This window comes from Danio aesculapii, chromosome 14 (assembly GCF_903798145.1).
Source record: "Danio aesculapii chromosome 14, fDanAes4.1, whole genome shotgun sequence".
NCBI lineage: Eukaryota > Metazoa > Chordata > Actinopteri > Cypriniformes > Danionidae > Danio > Danio aesculapii.
This window is the reverse complement of record NC_079448.1, coordinates 31,584,027-31,606,425: the sequence shown is the minus strand read 5'-3', so window position 1 is coordinate 31,606,425 and position 22,399 is coordinate 31,584,027. Positions and strand designations below refer to the sequence as shown.

Here is a 22,399-nt window from a genome sequence, read left to right as displayed (position 1 = left end):
AAAGCTCTCCCATCTCCATTGTCATTATCTTGTCTCTTCTCTTTCTTTCAGTTCACTTCATTTTGTCTCATCTCCTCATACATTCTATGATTTTCTCTTTTTTTGACCTCATCTTGTTTCAACATTTGTAACTTTGTTACACTCAACCCTAATCTCATCCGGGTCACGGCACCAAGTCAACTCCTCTGGTTCTAGTCACACTACTCTAAGTTGAACTCAAACCAGCATTTCTGGCATGAACAGAATGCACATTACCAAAGAATGCTGAAAACTGGAGGGCTTAGCCTCAGATAAAAGAAGACAAGACAAGGCAAGGCAAGGTAAGGGCGTACTCTAACTAGACACTGTTGCCTTGAACCTTGCCAAAGCACGGTTGTCTCCCCTCCCCCAACCGTCTGCACTCACACTGCATCTTTACCTTCTGAACTGACTGTTCAGTTTAACAGAAGAGAAGCACTCTTGCTCAGCTCAGTGAAGATTGCTTTAGTTATGTTATGTTAGTCATTTGGAATGCAGTGACACATAGTAAATATTTTTGTGGAACAGATCCACTACTTTTGATGCTCATAAATTATCATAAAAGTCCTTGTGCTGCAGGTATTAGGAAGTTTGCTAAAGGTGCAGCTGTGGTGCAGCGAGGTGTTTGCGTCTTTAATAAACTATGACAATTTGCGTTCATTGAAAAGTCAGAATGATTAATAAATCCATAATAAATAGTCCCTTAAAAGTGACGTCGCATCTTTAGTTTCAGGCTCAAGCACACTTTGCACTCACACTACAATCGTAACGTGCCAAAACCCAACCAAACCACACTCTGGCATACCACTTTCAACTGGGCCAGGGCCGGCCAACTGAACGACGCCTAGGCCCGATTCAGAGCACTCACACTTGTCAAACGAACCAGGAAATGCGCTTGGGCATGATTCAGATAGCAGTGCACTATAAGACAAAAAGACATGGTCAGATCAGACAGACAGAAGACAAAAGATAGAAAAAAAGATTATTCAAAATGAAGTTAAATTAAGAGGTGGGATGAGACAAAAGGAAAGATAAAATGGAGATAGAAAAAAAGAGCCCAAAATGAGAAGGAAGGTGTTAAGCCAAAGTACTTTTTGTAAGTTCTCTGCAGGAGCTGATGAAGTCATTGTTGAGGTCATGGTGTGTGTGTCGTGTGCACAAGCTGATTAATGACCATGTCTCAGGCAGACAGGTGTGTGTTCGCATGTGTGTATGTATGCCATTGAGCCTTGTTAAATATGCATTGCTGAAAACGGCCCATGCCACTCATTAGTTGTGACAGCCCCAGAAGACCCCTCATCACCAAACATGTAGTTAGTGTCAGACACCAGTGTTTATTTATTCATTTTTAACTTTCCATTTCCAGATCTATCCCTCATTTAACGGTCTGATCTCACACTCGCTGCCCACATGCCTCTGATTGACACCCTCATTATATACATCACTTCTCCACTTTAAATAACCAACATCAGCGCCTATCAAGACAGGAAAGTGACCGCAGTCATGAAATACCATTCTTTGCATGCTGTAATAGGAGTAAAATACTTTTTTAACCGCTTTTTCTTTTTTGGAACGCCCACATCCCCAAAACACCCAGCATGAGAACAGACAGTTCACCGAGACCAGTTTCTCCCTGACCTAAGCTATACACTTTATTCAGCTTTGTTAAACTTTGCCTCTCTCCCCCATTCTCCTCTTCACCTGCAATCTAACCATGGGCGATGGGTAGACTAAACACCAAAACAAAGGTCTCCGAAAAGTTTTCTAATTATGTTTGCTAGGATTGCTGCGCCATATCCTGAATTTGATCTGCGTGCGGCACGAGCCAAGAGAGGGCCCATAAATCTTCAGCGAGCTGCGGGCACCTGTATTCTGATTGGCTCCCGTTAGGATAACAAATTGGCCTCGGAGCGCAGCTGAGAATTTAAATCTGCCCCACACAGATACCTTGGCAACCACTGATGAAGTCTGAGAGAGCGAGAGAATGAGGGAGGGGGAAGAATAGAGGGAAAGAAAGACAAGACGCAGAGAGAAGTAGAGTTTTGCATTGTTCACTTCTCAGCCTGAGCTCTGGAATTTGAACAATTTTCTTTTAGGACACTTTTCTTGCTTTTATTCAGCCATAAAAGCTGCATTTAGCAACATAAAAGCGGAACAATTCTCCTTTCCTCTTTTTCTGCAAAAAAAAAATAAAAAAACTGAAAAAAGGAACGAAAACTGCTTTTGCATGAAAAGAGCCAAAGAACTTGTCACTAGGGCTAGGCGATTAATTAAAGATGGTTCTAGCATGTGTTTTCAGATGGAGCAGCATTTACTGCAGTAGTTTACCTGTAAGCTATGCAAAATCGTGTTTTCAATTGATATAACTGGATGATGTTGAAATCAAGATAATCGTTCAGTGATAATGACAGCTGTTTGTAGCTTCTCAGTGAACTACAGCATTGTGTAGTAAATGCTGCACATGGAAATTCAGTGGTCCCTCGCTATAATGCGGTTCACCCATCGCAGCCTCGCCAATTTTTTTTTGTGCCACTTGACACGCTTTTTTCACGTTTTTTCGCATTGTGTTCTGCGTCCTGATTGTCTATAGACCATTGTCAATTAATCTCCTCCATGTCTCCTTTACAGTACTGAATGCATTTAGCTTGCCGAATTAACACAAATATTTGATCACTAGCAGTGTGAGTTTCAACAAGGATGCACAAAGGGCTATAACTGTCCACAGCAAGACCATTGTAAAGGGGGTAGCACACCAGATGTGCCGCAGCATCATGAAAGGTTAATATCAGGGTATGCACACCGGCGCCACAAGTCAGCGGCTGTCTGCTGTGCCCAGCTACAACTCAGGACACTGTTCATACTTCTGCTACTTCACAGAGCGCCATCTGAATAGTTTCATTTTAAATAACATGTGAATGTGCGCGTTCGGTGTGTGTTACTTTCAACTGTCATATGCGTGGAGCATCAGGTGTGCGATCCCCTTAAGGATGGAGTCTGCTTTAGCTTTGTGGATCAGTGACTGCAGGAAAAAGAACATTACACTGAATGGCAACATTATCCGCACAAAAGCTAAAAATCTTTATGAACTTTTTGCTGACAGCAAAAACTTAGTTTAAACTAGAGAGAAAAATGTGAAAATGTGAATCCCTGTCTGAGAAAAGTGCATAAAGTTTTTATTGAGGGGTATTTTAGAACGTAACTCTCGCGATTACCAAGGGACCACTGTACCACATTAATAATATGTTTTTACTCCCAACTCACTCCATAACTTTAGCTGAGTATTGTGAAACAAATCCTTCTGTGATTTCTGTGATATGATTCCATTGTCATGTTATTGAAAAACAGTTAAATCTTCTGTTTATAGAAATGCTATAGGGATTTACTGGGTTTCCTCATTATTGGAGCTTTCACACATTAGCGCCCTCTGGCTTTTGAAGGAGTTACTACTGATCACACAACCATACTTCCCTGACAAGATGTACATGACAATCGTATGTACCATGTTTGCAATTACTTTTTGACTAATTTCTCAGCCTTACTTGCCACACGATATAAAACTGAGTTTCACAGAATTCTGAACTAAAAATTCACCACATAATTAACAAAAAATGCTAATCAAAAAAGGTATCAAAGAATGACAAATGTCTGATATTACAAATTTTCTGGAGGTAAAAAATAAGGTTGGTGAAAAAAACCCAAATCTAATTTATTATTTAACAAAAAAACTAAGACTGAATGTTAATCTTTGGGCAAGACTGCATGTTCATGACACTCTGTTTGAATTTCATGTTGAAATCAACTGAAATGTACTTTCATCTGAGGTAAGTATACGTATGTTTGTTGCAACAAGTTATCATATTCATCTTTCAACTTTTTGAGAAGATATTCAGCTGAGTGAAGGAACTACACAGATTTTTTTCAGGCATTGCATTTCATGTTTTATTAATCTTGATTTATCAAAAAGATGCACTTGTGTGATTTTTTCTGAGCAAAATTCATGAGATCACAGACACGCAAGTAGAGTCAAGGTTTTTTCCATTCAATAATACATTAAATTTAGGTTTAGCTTTAAAAAAAAAACAACTTATATCCCAAGAACACTTGGAATATACAGTTTAGGATGTCACATAGGACATTTTTAAGAACTTTTTCCAAGAGGAATTGACCAATGATTCTTTAATCAACACAAGTCACTTTATCTAAATAAATGTTCTAAAATACAGAACTAAATTACAAATGGAATATCTACATTAGGCTGTTTGTGCTGATAATTGAGTGAGCAAAACATAAAAGAGTGTGATTGCAAGCGCTATAATTAAAAATTCACAAGAATAATTTTCTGAGGTCAAAAATGACATTGCCCATGACTAATGGAGATGAAATGATGCAGAATAGATTCTGCAACATCAAATGAAGAAATAACCACAGAAACATCTGGTTCAAGGAGTTCGCAGACCTGTGAATGTGTGCACGGCGTATCACACCAGTCAAATTGAATCTCCGATATCTGCACAAACAGACAAATCAAATTCTCTCAAGGCACACAGACCAAAACAGCACTTTAAGAAGTTGACACAAGACCCCGCTGCAAAAAACAAACACCATCCCAGCCATAACCAGAACACACACCTCAAAAAATAAATCCACGCCATGCAAGTGAAAGCGCTCCTTCTTTTTGGCTCAATTGTGATCGTGCGACCTGTTCAGGAATCTAATTTGAGTGTGCACGAGTCTGTATGAAAAAGAAGAGAGCAGCTCACGGCGTCCTGAGATGAGAGTAAAATTGAAGCAGGCATCAGCTGGTGAAGAGGCCTCACTCCATGATTGGAAATAAGCCTTCACAGGACTGGGGCCATCTTCAGTCATTTATGCTGCCGAAAACCGATTCCACCCTCCTCCTTGTTTTCCGATCTCTCCCTCCCTCACTCTCTCTTTCCTTCTCAGCTGAAGCAATCTTTCGGATTCTCCCCCTTTTCCCCCCTCAGTTTGTCTCCCTCCTCTCCCTATACCTGTCTGACAACTGCATACTTTGGCAATCAATCTTCCAGTCCTGGCAGCTGTGCAGGCAGAAAGGTTTGGTTTTCTACTTTAGCGCGAAAGGCCTGACCTATAAAATAACAGAATATACATAGAGGACACACACACAAACACACACAAAATTGTGGGCACCTGTCTAAATGGCTGAGAGTGCTAGTTTGTAGCTGGAATATTCAGAATAATCAGTCTAAACCCTTTTAAAAGTCACCCACCTAAATAGAAACATGGCATGACCTCCGATTTCAAGAAGAGAGAAAAAATATTCTTTGCTTTTAAATGTCATGGCACTCACTCTTTCTGAGTCACAAGACCATCCGGATGGCCACAGAGAGAGGTTATATACCCGTATGTCTCTTTGTGTCCAACCTTCTATAGCAAGGGTCAGAATAACTGATGTGAGAGAATCATTTAAAATTGAGCTATTCTGTGTTAGAAATGTACTTGGGTCAAAGATGAATTGTCACATTTTGGATGCCTCCATCAGACTAAAAATCTCCCAAAATAGGAAGCCTATTGAATGCAAGAGTCTACTTTTATGTTTACCTTTATAAAAATTTAGAATTACTTAATAAATAGCCTGAAGGTCCTAATATGGGTGAAACTCTTATCCAGTATAACATATATATTTATTAAAATGTACACATTTTTATTCTGACCTGTGATTATTATATATATTAAATAATAAGTGATTTAATAAAGTTTTATACTATTTCAAATAATTAAAACCTTAACAAACAGACTGCACTATGATTCTCTAAAAAAATGAAATGCATTTTAATATTCCATTAGATGATTCTTTATCTATGATTGTCAAGATTTTTGTATATAATATACAAAACAATTTTTACTCTGAATGACATTTTTGTGAGTGTCTCCTACAGTAAGTGTCTTGTTTGAAGACGTAGACTTTGCCGCAATTTTACAATTTTTGACTGCAAAAACGTCCAATAAAAAAAGCACATACATTCTTTCCATTTCACTACTGCAATATGCACTGCATTGTGGGTCAATTTAAAACTTTTACAGCAACTTAATGAATATTACGAATTTACGGTATTATACTGTAATCAAAGTAAGCAGGCACTGCTACTGTAGTTAAAGGCAAAAACTAGACAGTGAAAACAAAATGTCTCTTCAATAGTAAATACTAAAAGGGTATGTACTGTTTGTACTGTGCAAACTGTAAATAAATGATAGTAAACGTACTGTAAAAATTGTAATACTGTAAAAATTGTAAAATTAAAATGTGGTAAAGGGCTATTCACTATAAAAAGATGTTACGGTATGGCTGTTTTACTATAAAATGAAATTGTGGTAGGGCTCTGCTTCTGTAAAATCCATTTACAAGTAACTTACTGTAAAGGGGCAGTTAAAAATACAATAGCTGTGTCCCAAATGGCACGCTATACACTTATGTACATATGTGCTTACACACTTAACAGCATAGTATGTAAACGTAGTGTCATCCCAAATGGAACACTAACGTTTTTTTTTTTTTTTTACTAAGCAGAAATTCAAATAGTTTCCCTGATGACGTTTGACGGCTGCCAGATTAGTGAAATAAAAGACCAAAGTACCAAATAAAACCTGCCATAAGTATAACCGCATTGGCCATCGGAAACCAACTGAAACCATTTGAAACCACTTGAAACCAAATGCACAGCATATATTTGCATGGAAATTTCCTTTCAAAACAGCCAATGAACTGTAAATTATGAAAACTTAAAGTGAAGCACTTTAAATGTATATATTTTCTATTGGATGGAAAAAATGATCCGAATGTATGCACACTTGTGAAGAAAAAGCAAAAAATAAATAAATAAATAAATAAATACCAAGTAAAATATAGTAAATAATAAAAAGAGTAACTAGGAGACAGAGGCAAAAACATGCACCGAAGGGAAAACTAACCGTTCATCCTATGGGAGCACATGTCATTCCCAGGCCTGGACTGAGTGTACATTGCACAATGCACCACTAACAAATTAACTTATTTGTCATTGGACAAAAAGTAAGTAGAAAGTAGCAGGCTGAAAGTGATGACCTGAAACTCTCACAGGCATGGCATCACAGGAGGCTGTTATTGCATCACAATGCTGGTGACTTTTAGTTTTTTTCCTCAAACTTTGTCTCTTTAGTTTCTAAAAGAGAAGAGGTGGATTTCAATGTCAGTGTTTTTCTCCCGTAGAAGCAGTGTGTGAAAATGCTCTCTCTTTGCTGTTGATACAGAAGTAAAAATAGGCCTATTAACTTTAGTGTGTCGGCTTAGTGCTGTGTGACCCAGAGGCGAGAGATGAGCTTCGGCAGACACCGACTCTCTGAGCCTTCATTTTCGACCGTCTGTCTGTCCAATGTGACATTCTGTGCTATTTACACAGCTGAACACATCTCTGATCTGTCGGCTACTTATGTGCTGGATCCCATTTGAGGTGCGATTTTGCAGCTTTTTCTTTCATTGCATATTTAATTACATTTCAAATGAGCTTTTATATTCTTAAAGGGTCATTATTTCCCCCACTTAAGCTATTATAACGACAATCAAGGTTTCTTCCAGCAAAAACAGTTTAATTTAGTTTCACATGACCAATTTCCACCCATCATCTGACCCAGTAGAAGCATTTACCCTGATTGTTTGTAGAAAACAAGTTTATTCTCAAAGAAAATTGGCAATTTTGAGAAAAAACTTAACTGGAGAACTCCAGAGATAAAACTGCCGACAGTCTGAACTAGGAATCAGAAATACACAGGCTGTGTTTGCTATAGACTGTATTACAGATATTTTATGTAGTACTGCTATACATTTTATGCAGATTTTTATGCAGTATTGCTGTATTAGTATTAATTAGGTCCAAGCAAAACCACTTAATTACATAATTACTATTACTGAAACGATATACACGGTCACTTTATTAGGTACACCTTACATGTAACTGGTTGGCTGCCTTCAGAACTGCCTTAATCCTTCGTGGGTGACAAAGATTCAACAAAGTACTGGAAAATTCCTCAGAGATTTTGGTTCATATTGACATGAGAGCACCATGCAGCTGCTGCAGATTTGTTGGGTGTACATTCATTATGCAAATCTCCCGTTACACCACATCCCAAAGGTGCTGTATTGGATTGAGAGCTGCTGACTGTGGAGGCCATTTGAGTACAGTGAACTCATTGTCATGTTCAAGAAATCAGAGATGATTCGCACTTTGTGACAAGGTGTGCTATTTTGCTGAAAGTAGCCATCAGAAGATGAGTACACTGTAGTCATAAAGGGATAGACATGGTCAGCAACAATACTCAGGTAGGCTGGGACGTTGACACAATGCTCAATTAGTACTAATGGGCCCAATGTGCACCAAGAACCAGCAGCCACCACCAGCAGCCTAATCCGTTAATACAAGGCAGGATGAATCTATGCTTTCATGTTGTTGATGCCAAATTCTGACCCTACCATCCACATGTCGCAGCAGAAATCTAAGCCTGTGTGAATTGTAGCCTCAGTTTCCTGTTCTTAGCTGACAGAAGTGGCACTCGGTGTGGTCTTCTGCTGCTGTAGCCCATCTGCCTCAAGGTTTGAAGTTTTGTGCATTCAGAGATGCTCTTCATACCTTGGTTGTATCAATTGGTTATTTGAGTTTCTGTTCTATCAGCTCGAACCAGTCTGGCCATTCTCCTTTGACATCAACAAGGTATTTGTGCCCACAAAACTGCCACTCACTGGATATTTTCTCACTTAAATCACCTTTCCTCCCCATTCTGATGCTCAGTTTAAACTGCAACATTTCATCCTGACCATGTCTACATGCCTAAAGGCATTGAGATGCTGCCATGTGATTTAGTATCTAGTATCTAGATGCAGCCTTGATGATGCAAGCTGAGACTGCATCTCTCAGTAATGCAATGTCAGACACAATGCACTCAATGTAGCTAGTGATGTCACTGTGAGTGGTAGGCTTAGGGGTGGGGTTAGGTGAGTGCATTAAAAAGCATTGGATGCAGCTCAGATTGGACTGCACCAGGTTTGCATCCAGACCCCTGTCGTGTCATTGGCTGATTAGAAATTTGTGTTAACGAGCAGTTGAACAGGTGTACCTAATAAAGTGGCCAGTGAGTGTATTGTATGAACATCAATAAAAAAAATATAACTAACTAACTAACTAACTAACTAACTAACTAACTAACTAACTAACTAACTAACTAACTAACTAACTAACTAACTAACTAACTGGCACAAACTACATATTTAGAAACTAAGCAGAGTAACTTTTTGTGTGTGCATTTATTTGACTGCTATTTATGGCGATGATCTGGTGATAAACATACTGCATTGTCTATAGATACAGATATATAGATTAAACAGGCACTTGCAGGATTTAACAGAGAGGGCCCTCAAAGCTGCCTGTTGCCCAGGAATGGTATGTGTGATACTAAGCACTGCCAACACTGATCCTGGGGGGTCTGCTGGTGCTCCAATCTGTACTCGTGAGTTTGCTAGATCACGCCTGCTCGCCACACTTCAAAGCCTCCGCAAATGCAATGCGTAATGCAGTTAATGAATGTGAATATATTGGAAATGAGTTTGTGAATTACACTAGCATGCGTGAGACAGGTGGCCCATCTGCATTGACAGAACCCCAATTAAAAAGCTGCAGTGAGAGGGGCGGCGCCTGCTAGCGGGGGGACGGGGAAAGGGGCCAGGGTTTGGGCCAGCTTCCTGGCTTGGTGAGGTTTGGATTGGTGCGGGGAGCGTGGTTCTGTCTCAGCAGATGGCAGGCTTAGTGCTGCTGGGTAGTCCTGATGGCTTCAGTACAGGAGCCCATTCTTACTCACCTGAGCGTCGGCCATTCAATGCTGAATGTCAGGTATTTATATTAAGAGCACTTCATAATTTGCTGTGCAAATGAGAAAGGATCGTGTGACAATTATCCAGTGCCAGTTAGCTGTCTAAATTATGCCAGGCATAAAGCCGATAGATATTACACACATTGGCAACTTGCAGTGATTTATGACGACAGCACAGACAAGCGGAGGATAAGAATGCAATGCTGGAACCCACTGGAGCTTCCCGGTAGGATTGCTTTGAGAAATATCATCATCTGTCACCTATCAAAGGATATTTCTGCTTAACACAGCAAAGATTTAATATGAAAGAACAGGTTAATCAGAACTATAGAGTTGACAAATCAATTTAAGATAACTCTAATATGGTAAAAACTGTTTTTTTTTTTTTTTTATGAAAGTGTTTGTAAGGTAGTTTAATTTAAGCATAGGGTCACACAAACATTCACTGCTGCCTTGTGACAATGTAAACGCAATTCACATATGCACAACCAACCAACTAACCAACCAACCAACAAAACCATAGGTATAAAATCTGTCACTGGGCGGTGCCTTTTCAAGGTATATTTTTGTACCACACAGGGGTGCGTTTTCAAAAAACGATCGTTAGCCAACTGAGATTGCAAGTTGCGTCATTACAAACGTAGTTCGTTGATTTGGCATTTTCCAAATCCGTCATTCCAACGAACATTCGCAAACTGCATCGCAAACTTGTATGTATGCAACTCAACCTCTGGAACTGTAGTTAGAAACATAGTTCCTGGCTGTGTTCTATTCCCAGTTATCCCCCTATGCCCTATGCGTTTAGAACATTCTGACATTTAAAATTACAAAAAAATCCCATTAAAGTCATCACTCTTAAATGTAATTTGCTTTCAGAGTATTTTTAAAGTTCAGTTTTAACGATCTTCATGTTTACAACTGCACTTCCTTCGCAGTGCACTTTGAAAACATTTTAAACACAGCCATGGGTCATGACGAAATTAATAGGTGACCTATTATTTAAAAGTGGAATTTATGTTACATCTCCAAAGCTTGTGAAAACAAAAACAAAGCATACGGTAATGCTTTTAATTTATAGTAGGTTATTTATTAAGTATCTGTACTGTATATGACATGGGCCTATTGGTTAAAACATTTCTGCAGTGGTTTGCATGTGTCAAATTGTAAAAGTAAATTAAAAAAAAAAAAAAAATTAAAATAAATAAATAAACAATATCCTACTTAATAATAATAATAATAATAATAATAATAATAATAATACTACTACTAATACTACTACTACTACTACTACTACTACTACTACTAATAATAATAATAATAATAATAATACTAATAATAATAATAATCATCATCATCATCATCATCATTATTAAAGTAGTTTTTTTATTTCCTAATAAATAATAAATATAAAATTTCATTTGTTAATAAATTACCTCATTATTTAGTCTTTTAAATGATTTTGATATATATATATATATATATATATATATATATATATATATATATATATATATATATATATATATATATATATATATATATATATATATATATATATGATATTAGAATACATGTTAGCTTTTCTAAGTGATTTTATGTTTTAGAAAAGAATATGTAATGTTCTCAATATTTGTAAAAGAAGCATAGGCCCTTATGGGTGCCGTTTACATATATTTAAATTATTATGGAAAACGAGTGCATGTTTTTACCAAAACATGTTTTTTTATGCATGTGCGTGTAAAACAATATAATTTGCACAAATAAATTATGGGTTTTTTTCTCTAAAGAAGTTTTTATCACCCTGTTTAGAGCATAATTATGGGCGTTTTACATTATAACTAACGTGGTTCAAACGACACTACATCGTTCTTTTCAAACAATGCATCGTACTATGATAGTTCTGCCGTGAGTTATGTTGTTGTTTGGGAAACGCACCCCAGGTCAATATTAGTACCTTTAGGGTACAGTTTTATACCTTTAAAGCAGGGGTTTTCAACCTGTGGGGCTGATTTATAACCTGAGGTGTGCACTTTATGAAGACAATTTTTATGCATTTACTAGAGTGAATCTGATTAACATTAGCCCCACAGCTAACTATCAGGCTGTAGAGTTAATTCGTTTGAGTAAAATATCTACAAATGAAAAGGACTGATGTTTTTTTAAATTAATAATGGTTAATGAAAGTAAAACCGGTTAGCCATCTGACAAAAAATGAGTCCTTCTGAATCAAATCAGCAGGATGCCCTTCTGAATCTTTCAAGTGACCTTACTTTGAAGACACTACTGACTATGTTTACAGAGCTTTCAATAATCTAGTTCCTTGCCTTAATCTGAATAAGACAATTAAGGTGTTTCCATGAAGTGCTTTTTGAATATTGGATCACCAGGCTATCCACATTTCTTGCAGTTTCATGTAATTTTGGGTGTTTCATTTGTAATTTTTTTACTTTAACTGCAGTTTAACTTTCATTCAGAAACATTTCACTCATGCCCCCGCAACAAACTGAGGTATTGGATGCCAGTATGGAGTAAGGACTGCTGGAAGAGTGTTGTTTTAATGGAATTTGAGACCGCACGCCGAATGGAAAGAAAAAGAACTTCGCATTTCACGATGTGTGTGTCTGTGGTCCTTAACTTACTAGTTAGGTGCAGAGAATAGTGTCAAAGAGCTATGTGTGTATAGAATATCCTTTCGCAAAATGTGGCAAAAAGTCCTACATCATGGTAATAGTTTGACTGCCGTGATTACTTCAATAATACCACTAAACTATGCATACTCCACATGTCTTAATTGCATTTCTATGATTTTAGTCGAATTAAAGTAATCAAAACAGTGTTGGTGTCCATGTAAATGTACTCAATGTTCGACTCAACCACACTGTCAGGGCTCTGTAAACTTGGCTTTGCGAAGCAGCATTTTCTGTGCTTTATGTATGTACATCAAAAGCAAGTAGGCTATGGCTCACGCTTATTGACAGTGGAAGATGATTTATTGTTAGTCGTGTCAGGAATCCAACCACAGATTAGCATGTTGTCCTCACAGAAACAGGCTTAGCCATCACACTGAATCAAGTAAGATATATTTTTATGTCTCAATGTAGATAACGCTACTCACTTTAAATGCAGCAAGTAATATGTGAACGATGTTTGCACATGCATTATAATTTTGCCTCGCAGGAGGGGTGGGCGCAAGTGAAATTGAACAAACTTGGGGGGCGTGTGTTCTAAAAGGTTAAAAACCCCTGCTTTATGGTACTGAGAGGTACATATTTGTATGTTTTAGGTATTAATATGTACTTTTAAGGAGCTGTTAGGAACAAAAAAGTAGCTTTTGAAAAGGTACCACCCCAGTGACAGATTTCAGATCTTTTTTTTCTGAGAGTGTACAGTATTATGCTAATTTAAAAGTTCATTTGTTTTGGACGTCTCTAATATTTACATCCATCAAAGGTTAAAATAATGTCTGTAATAGTTGCATATAATAGGTTTCTCTGAACGTTTTCTTTTCAAGAGCCTATTCTACTCTGATTGGCTAAGTGGGCAAAACTGTTGTTATTGGTCCACTGTTTACAACGCATGTGAAACCAGACATGACCTCAGCTATTATTACACAGTTTAAGCATGGGTCAAAGCGGATATTATAAGTACATTTTGTAGGTTGTATTATGCTAATGTACAACACATTTACATAGATTAGAAAAAAATACATGCCAGGCGTTTAGGAAATTATACTGCAATTACTAACATATTTCACGCAGCGTTCTTTTGGTTCAAAATATTTATATTTATCATGCACTTTGATCTCTTTATACTGTAAAAGGTGTGTTCTCACACAATATAATACACTCTAAATTTGAGCAAAAATTCATAGCCATTTTCATGTCATGGACTAAAAATAGCACTAGATTTGCTGCTCTGATAATTCTATATCATTACTCTCACTGTTCACATAGACCCAGAGGTTTTCAACCTTCAGGGGGTTCCTGAGGGCCCTCCAGGGGGGGTCCATGCAGAAAATAAATAAAACATAAAGCTGAAATTTTCATGGCATTTCTAATAACCAAACTCTAAATAAAGATCTACTGTATTTGCATTTTATAATAAGTTTAAAGATCTTAATGAACATTATTATAAAGTGTTACACCAAATTAGCATTTTAATACTGGGAGTCTCTATTTTTGCTAAGAGTCTGGCTTACGGGGCTCTGTAAAAAAAAAATTAAAACCCCTGTGGTAACCTAACTAAACTGAGTAAATTATAACAGGGAAGGTGCCAGTGCATGTATCCACAATCAACAACAAAAAGAAGCCAAGCAAACCCAGCAGACAATTAAAGCTGGAGGTCACAGTGATATTGAGAGTGTGTGCATCACAAGGTGACCCTGAACTGAACAAAACCCTGTCACTCACTAGTCTTCCACAAAAAACAGCCCCAGCAATCCCAAAGCATTCATGTCTGACTGCTGGATGGCCCATGCTGACAAACAGGACAGCCTATCAGCCCTGCTTTAATTACAGCCAGTCAGGAGCCTGCACTTCCAACAGGCCTGAGACCTGTCCTGGTGAATTAAACATGCAGCCGGCCTCATGAATAGTGCATGCTGGTACGCTGCCTCTCTGATCTGGGAACAGAGGAGGTGACCCTCTGCCCAGCAGGAGAAACATTGAGGGAAAGAAAGAGGAATGTGTGAATGAGAAACCTGGGCCACAGAGTGAATGTGTGCACATATGTATTTGATGAATGCTAATACTCTAAAAGACATCCATGCATAATACAGTGTGATATCTGCGAGAAAACTGTACTGTATGTTTGCCTCAAACCGAATTGTAAATGAAAGTCGCATACATCTACAGTGCTCTGCATAATTGAATACACCGCATTTTGAAAATGAATATTTTTATCCATTTCTCAGTGAATATAGGCAATTTGTGGTGTATTTAAACAAAACAGATTTATTAAACAGATATATTTATTCAAATAATATTTTAGTCATTAAACTTATTTAGAAATTGAAAGATAATACAATTAAATTCAAGCTAAATATTGCACAGAAAAATAAAACCTACAAAATTTCAACAAACATTTTGCTTCTCTTGATTTTTCCTCCTTATATATTTGTATTTAATATTTTGCTATAACATATACATTTGAGTGTACTAGTTTTTGGCCCATTATTGTAAGTTATTTTGTTAGATAAGCTCCAGATTTGGCTTCAGTATGGACTAATCTAATGTACACGCACAAATATAATATTGTATAGCTTCCTATTAGAAATATGAATTTAAAAGAGAGATTTGTGAGGGGTGTACTCATATATGCTGAATTGCTATGCATAATATTACTGTAAGGACAGAAATAAAAAGAGAAATACTGTAAGTGAAAGTGACCAGACTTACAATTGAAGTCGGAATTATTAGCCCCATTTGAATCTTTTTTTCTTTTCTTTTTTCCAAATGATGTTTAACAGAGCAAGGAAATTTTCACAGTATGTCTAATAATATTTTTTCTTCTGGAGAAAGTCTTATTCGTTTTATTTTGGCTAGAATAAAAGCAATTTTTAATTTTTGAAAAACTATTTTAAGGTCAAAATTATTAGCCTCTTTAATCTATATATTTTTTCGATAGTCTACAGAACAAACCATCGTTATACAATAACTTGCCTAATTACCCTAACCTGCCTAGTTAAACTAATTAACCTATCTAAACCTTTAATTGTCACTTTAAGCTGTATAGAAGTGTCTTGAAAAACATCTAGTCAGATATTAAACTGTAATCATGCCAAAGATAAAATAAATCAGTTATTAGAAATGAGTTATTAAAACTATTTTGTTTAGAAATGTGTTGAAGAAATCTTCTCTCAGTCAAACCAAATTTTGGGAAACAAAATAAACAGAGGGACTAATAATTCAGGGGCGCTAGCAATTCTGACTTCAACTATGCAGGCATGTAAGATCCCATTCTATTAGCCCATCAACAGAATCCGGTGAATGGTTAAATGCGTGCAAGCCTTTTTAGCGCTTCTGAAAAGAATTGTGATTTTATTAGAATTTATAGGTATTTGGTTTTAACTCTGAGTTTAATCTGACTCTAATTTTGTATAATTCCAATTTGTTGAAATATATGCTTTTAGCTGATCAAATTATTAGCTGTGATACAATTTAGATTTTGATATTTTCTTGGGTCCGAAATTCTTAATTGTACGTTCATTAGTGACCAAACGCTCCTTAGAGTTCCAGTTCCCGGGATTGCGTTTCTTCTCACAGACATTATCTCGACACTCTGAAGTTAGTCAGAGGATGTAAGGTTAACTAATACTCAAGTCTGGTTGCCTCATGCTCATTCATATTAAAAGAGTAGTGAATTTAGTCATTTCCATACAACTTACTAATATCAGTGATTAAATGATTACAAGGTCTTCATGCTGCCGCGCCTCATGCTTTGTACAGTCAAATGCGCCTTGAAAATTGATAAAATCATGTCACATCATAATGGTAGCGCAGACTCCACTTAATTTACTGGATACAACGAATTCGGGAGCCTCCAGAATTAATCAAAAACGTTAACATTTATTTTCCGAGTTTTTGTTGTTTTATAACATGGCGCATTTAAGTCTGAGTAAAATCCATCCCTACAGTAATAAATAGCACCCTTAAAGGATTTAAAAATATATATTTTAGCATTTTTGTTCAGGCAATAATAAATTTATCAAAAATGACAGCAGATAAAATCATAATGTTACACAATTAAGCCAAATAAATGCATACCAAAGAGTAATATTCTTTTAACAGCACAACTGTTTTGAACTTTATAATAAAACAATTATAATAAACATTTACTAGGCACCAAATTAGCATATAAAAATAGTTTTTGAAGGATCGTGAGACATTCATTCATTCATTTTCTTTTCGGCTTAGTCCTTTTATTAATCTGGGGTCGCCACAGCGGAATGAACCACCAACTTATCCAGCAGCGGATGCCCTTCCAGCGGATGCAACCCATCTCTGGGAAACATCCACACACACTCATACACTATGGACTATTTAGCCTACCCAATTCACCTGTACTGCATATCTGGACTGTGGAGGAAACCCACGCGAACATAAGTTAAAGACAGTTAAAAGTTCACTCATTCATTCATTTTCCTTCGGCTTAGTCTCGATTTCAGAGTTTGCCACATTGGAATGAACTGCCAGCCAGTACTGGGAAACACCCATACACTCTTACATTCACACACACACACTCAAACACTATGGCCAATTTTGTTTATTCAATTCACCTATATTCAATTCACCTGTGTTTGGACTGTGGGGGAAACCGGAGCACCCAAAGGAAACCCACGCGAACATGGGCAGAACATGCAAACTCTACACAGAAATGATAACTGACCCAGCCAGGACTCGAAGCAGTGACCTTCTTGCTGTAAGGTGACAGTGCTAACCACTGAGCCACCGTGTCACTCCCAGTTAAAAGTTTGTGATAATATGTTTGTTTACTTGAAACTTGAACAGTTTTATTTTAAAATGTAATGTATTCATCTGATTCAAAGCTGCATTTTCAGCATCATTACTCCATTCTGGCTTCACATGATCTTTCAGAAATGATTATTATACGCAGATTTACTGCCGTTTTTTGGTTTTTACTACACCTGATTTTTATTTTTTTTAATAAAACATCCTTAACCTATTCATTTACAGCTGTAATTGAAAAAAATGACATAATTAGAAGCAGAAGCAGGTAAATAAATATATTTTCAAATGACTAGCTGTCAAAGTACCCAAATTGCTTCCACACAAATAATAACACTTGGAACAATTTTAATAAAAAACACCTCTTTGGATTGAGACAGGATTTCTGTCACATCGCACTCAATAATCATGCTCCCTAGGGGGGCACAGAGAGATTGTTTTGTCAGAATTAGGATATAGCCAGCTATTTGAATGCTCCTTTAAGTGGAAAAAAAGTGTCTCTAACCACAGTGTTTTTCACTGTCTGACAGTGAAGTTCCTTGAATGTCATTTATTTCCAATTATACAAGTAAGATCCGGCTCTCCAATCTGACAGGAAATAACATTTTAAGAGTTGTAAAAAAATCATAATGCACCAGACACTTTTATCATAAGCATGGAAAAAGTTACAAAGTTATACAATAGATGTCACCTTTTGAAAAAGTACATTAACTCCAGATGAACTACTGTATGTGTACAATGGTACACATACGGTATCTTGAGAAAGCCATCCATGCTTTTGTTAGTTCATGTTTGGACTACTGCAATGCACTTTATGTTGGAGTTAACCAAGAGTGTCTTCATCGCTTGCAACTTGTGCAAAATGCTGCTGCTCGCAGTAAGAAAAATTAAAACATTACAATATTCTCTACTCTATCCACTGACTCCCTGTTAGGTTTAGAATTGGTTTTAAACTTTTGATGTTTGATTTTAAGGCCGTCAATGGCCTTGCACCTTCTTATTTATCTGAAATTTTGCACATTCACAAACCCAGCAGAGCTTTACGATTTCTGCTAGACAACTTCTGCTAGAAGTCAAGATACAAGTAGTAAGGGGATCGCTCTTTTGCAGTGGCAGGTCCTAAACTTTGGAATACCTTTCCTACTGAGTTTCATACAATCAATGACCTGTCATTTTTTTAAAGCCAAGCTTAACTCCCACCACTGACACTATTGTCTGTTTTAATGTTAATGTATTTTATTGATATTTCTTGTTTTTGTTTTGCATTGTCTGCATTTAGTTGAGTTGTATAATTTGTTTTTACTGGTGTGAAGCACTTTGGTCTACCTTGGATGTAGTAGGGTGCTATATAAACTTAGGACGCTGTGAATGGCAGAGTGTAACAAATATTTTATTACAATTCCTTTTGCTGAAATAGGAAAAAAAACTCTACGATCGTGTTATCAAGACTTTCAGAAAAAGTAAAAAATAGTGTGAGATTGATAATGGCAGCCACAAGAGAGAATAACATTGTTTAACAAACGACTCGCACAAGCGGTAATTAGTATTTTTTATGTAATTTGATGCATATAATAAAAATATAAATACAAAGAAAAGTTCATATTCTTAAAAAAAAAATATGAAAAAAAAACAAACTTTCAAGGATTTCAGATGCATCATAAGTGTCCATTGACAGCTACTTTACTTACACCTTAACCTTGTAAAGTTTTACAAACTAATTTCGAGAAGAGTGCGTGAAATGATTGATCGTGGCTGGTCCCTGATCCGTAATCAGTAATAATCCCATCAGATTGATCCAAATCTACAATAAATAGCCCATTTCACCTTACTTCCCTTGTGTTCGTTTTTGAAGAATCCCTCCATCCACCCCATCTCCCCCTTTTCCTCCTTTACCAGGTGGAGCTCTCGAGAAGTACCTGATCTTAGACCCCCGTACATGCTAATTGACCTGGCGACCTGGAACCTAAGGGTTCTCTCCCAGGACAGCATCCCAAAACTGCTAATAGAGTCCAGCAATATCTAAGTATGAACTCTTGAATTATGATTTCGAATGTAATGTAATGTAATAACAAGCAACATTTGTAAAGCTGCTTCGAATAATAATCATTGTGAATAGTGCTATGTAGCACAAATAAACTTCAATTGAATTGATTTGAAACTTTAAAAAGTAATGAACAAAATACACTCAAATTTTGTCGCTGTTAATTTCTTGTTTATACAGATGCAGAAAGTGAGCACTGACCTGGTCTCCAATGGGACGTTGCTGTTCAGCACCCAGCTGTCCTGCAGCTGCACTGACTCGGGTGTGGTGGGGCCATCGCCCGGAGCGGATGGAGGGACGTGGATGGGGTTTCGCCGGCCACCCAGCGTGTTTCGGTTGAGGGAATTGGCAGAGGACTGGTGGTGCGACAGCGTCTGGTGGTTGTGAGGTGGAGGAATGGGCGGCCGCAGTGTGGACTGGCTGTGATGGTTTGGAGCTCCTGTGGAAAAATGATTGAAAAACCCTTTTATCAGGCTGTCAATCAATTATCAGTTGGCTTTGTCAAAAAAAAAAAAAAACTGTGTTAAGCGATGCAGGAAATGCGAATGGAATAACGGCACTGTGAGGGTGAAGTGCAATCAGAATAAACATCAAATCAGGCACGAAAGGACGCTCTTGGTGATGACAGCCTGCCAAAGCTGTTTGTGTTGTTATTCTTTCTTTCCGAATTCACATGCTCAGGTTTTGAGGCGGCAGGAAGCCCCTAAAACACTCAACCACGCAGCTTGTTAAGACACTTGTCAGACGGGAAACTCCTGTCTACTCTTTTTAAGGCTTTGTTGGATGCTTCGTTTATGTTCCTCGATTAACTGACATTGTTTGGCTCGGAGTGTTCCTCAGTTTGGAGTGAGCATTAGCAGGAGGAACCAATGATTAGCAGGAGGAACAAATGATTCTTTTATACATGGACATGGTTGCACTGTAGAAGCGCTTCACTTTCTTGGGAATCCTCTGGCATGTAATTTTAAAACAAAAAGAAAACAAATCTCTCTATCATGTTACATTTATTACTCTTGTCTATCCGAGGGGAAACTGAAAGAGAGAACGGGGAGGAGGCCAGACAAGAAGCATCAAACATGCTCCTAATAATGTTTTCCCATGAAACACGGAGTAATGCAATAAAGATGAAGCTTCCACCCCAAGTTTTCTTCCCACCAGCACCCAAAACCACTTCCATTTTCTCATACTGCCCGTCTCATGCTTGTTGATCCATGACAGTTGCCTTAGAGCAAGCAGCGCGGTCTGATCCCCTGTCTATTGCTGTCAGGAGTCTGATCAGTACTAGCAGATGGGCTAAAAGAATACCTGAATCAGGCCCATCAAGTGCCTCAGATGCTTTCATAAAGTCCTGTGGCTGGTATTGAATGGTGATAATATTATATATGAAAATGTAAAATACTAAGGTACATCTGAAGCACTTTCACTTTGCCACCATCCATGGAGTCATTTTGCAAACGTTTATACCTTATAATAAAATAAACACAAAAACAAAAGTTAATATAGCTATTAGAAAGACCATTTGAAAAATGATATCTTACTCTGGATGTACTGGACTTAGTAATGTTCATTCATTCCTTCTTTCATTTTCTTTTCGGCTTAGTCCCTTTAATAATTGGCGGAATGAACCGCCACTTAGTATTGTGTTTAAGTAAAATATAAATATTTATTTATTTCAATAAGGTCTGAACAAATCGTTTTGATCAGAGTAGCAAATTTTTTCATTTGCTTTGATTAAAAATCACAGCAAATTTGTAGGGTTATTCTACAAATTATTGATCAGTTAAAAAACTTTAAATTGTGTTGTCTGAAACCTTATATATGAACATCTGATATATTTACTGTATGACATATTTACTGTTGTTTTGACAAACTGTTGTAGTAATGAAAACAACGTTATTTTAAATTTTGAAGAAAGGTCATCAGCAGATTTCACAACAAAACTATGGAGCCAGATCAGTCTCAAAAAATAAATACATTTACAAAATAAAATTCATACATGCAGAGCACAATTCACATTTACAAAAAAAAAAAAATGTGTAAGTTCAAAACACAATACATAAATACACAAATCCAATTCGTTAATTCAAAACACGATTCAATTCAAAACGCAAGTCATAAATACAGAAATCCAATCCGTAAATTCAAAATCCGATTCACAAATACACAAATCAAATTCATAAATTCAAAACGCTAGCCAGAAATACACAAATCAAATTCATAAATTCAAAACGGTAGCCAGAAATACACAAATCAAATTCATAAATTCAAAACGCTAGCCAGAAATACACAAATCAAATTTGTAAATTCAAAACGTGATTCATAAATACACAAAACCAATTCATGAATTCAAAAGACAATTCATAAATACACACATCTAATTCGCTAATTCAAAACGCGATTCATACATACACAAATCCAATTCGTAAATTCAAAATGCGAGTCATAAATAAACAAATCCAATTCGTAAATTCAAAATGCGAGTCATAAATACACAAATCCAATTCGTAAATTCAAAATGTGAGTCATAAATAAACAAATCCAATTCGTAAATTCAAAATGTGAGTCATAAATAAACAAATCCAATTCGTAAATTCAAAATGTGAGTCATAAATACACAAATCCAATTCGTAAATTCAAAATGCGAGTCATAAATAAACAAATCCAATTCATAAATTCATAATGCGAGTCATAAATACACAAATCCAATTCGTAAATTCAAAATGTGAGTCATAAATACACAAATCCAATTCGTAAATTCAAAATGCGAGTCATAAATAAACAAATCCAATTCGTAAATTCAAAATGCGAGTCATAAATAAACAAATCCAATTCGTAAATTCAAAATGCGAGTCATAATTAAACAAATCCAATTCGTAAATTCAAAATGCGAGTCATAAATAAACAAATCCAATTCGTAAATTCAAAATGCGAGTCATAATTAAACAAATCCAATTCGTAAATTCAAAATGCGAGTCATAAATAAACAAATCCAATTCGTAAA

At 36.7% G+C, this 22,399-nt stretch overlaps 1 protein-coding gene across 1 annotated transcript in view; it reads right to left on the bottom strand.

Moving 5' to 3' along the window:
- tenm2a (teneurin transmembrane protein 2a) overlaps positions 1-22,399 on the bottom strand; it is a 288,065-nt gene that overhangs the window by 132,022 nt on the left and 133,644 nt on the right. Inside the window, 1 exon segment of the mRNA XM_056471643.1 lies at positions 19,600-19,837. Within this exon segment, the coding sequence (XP_056327618.1) occupies positions 19,600-19,837 (238 nt within the window).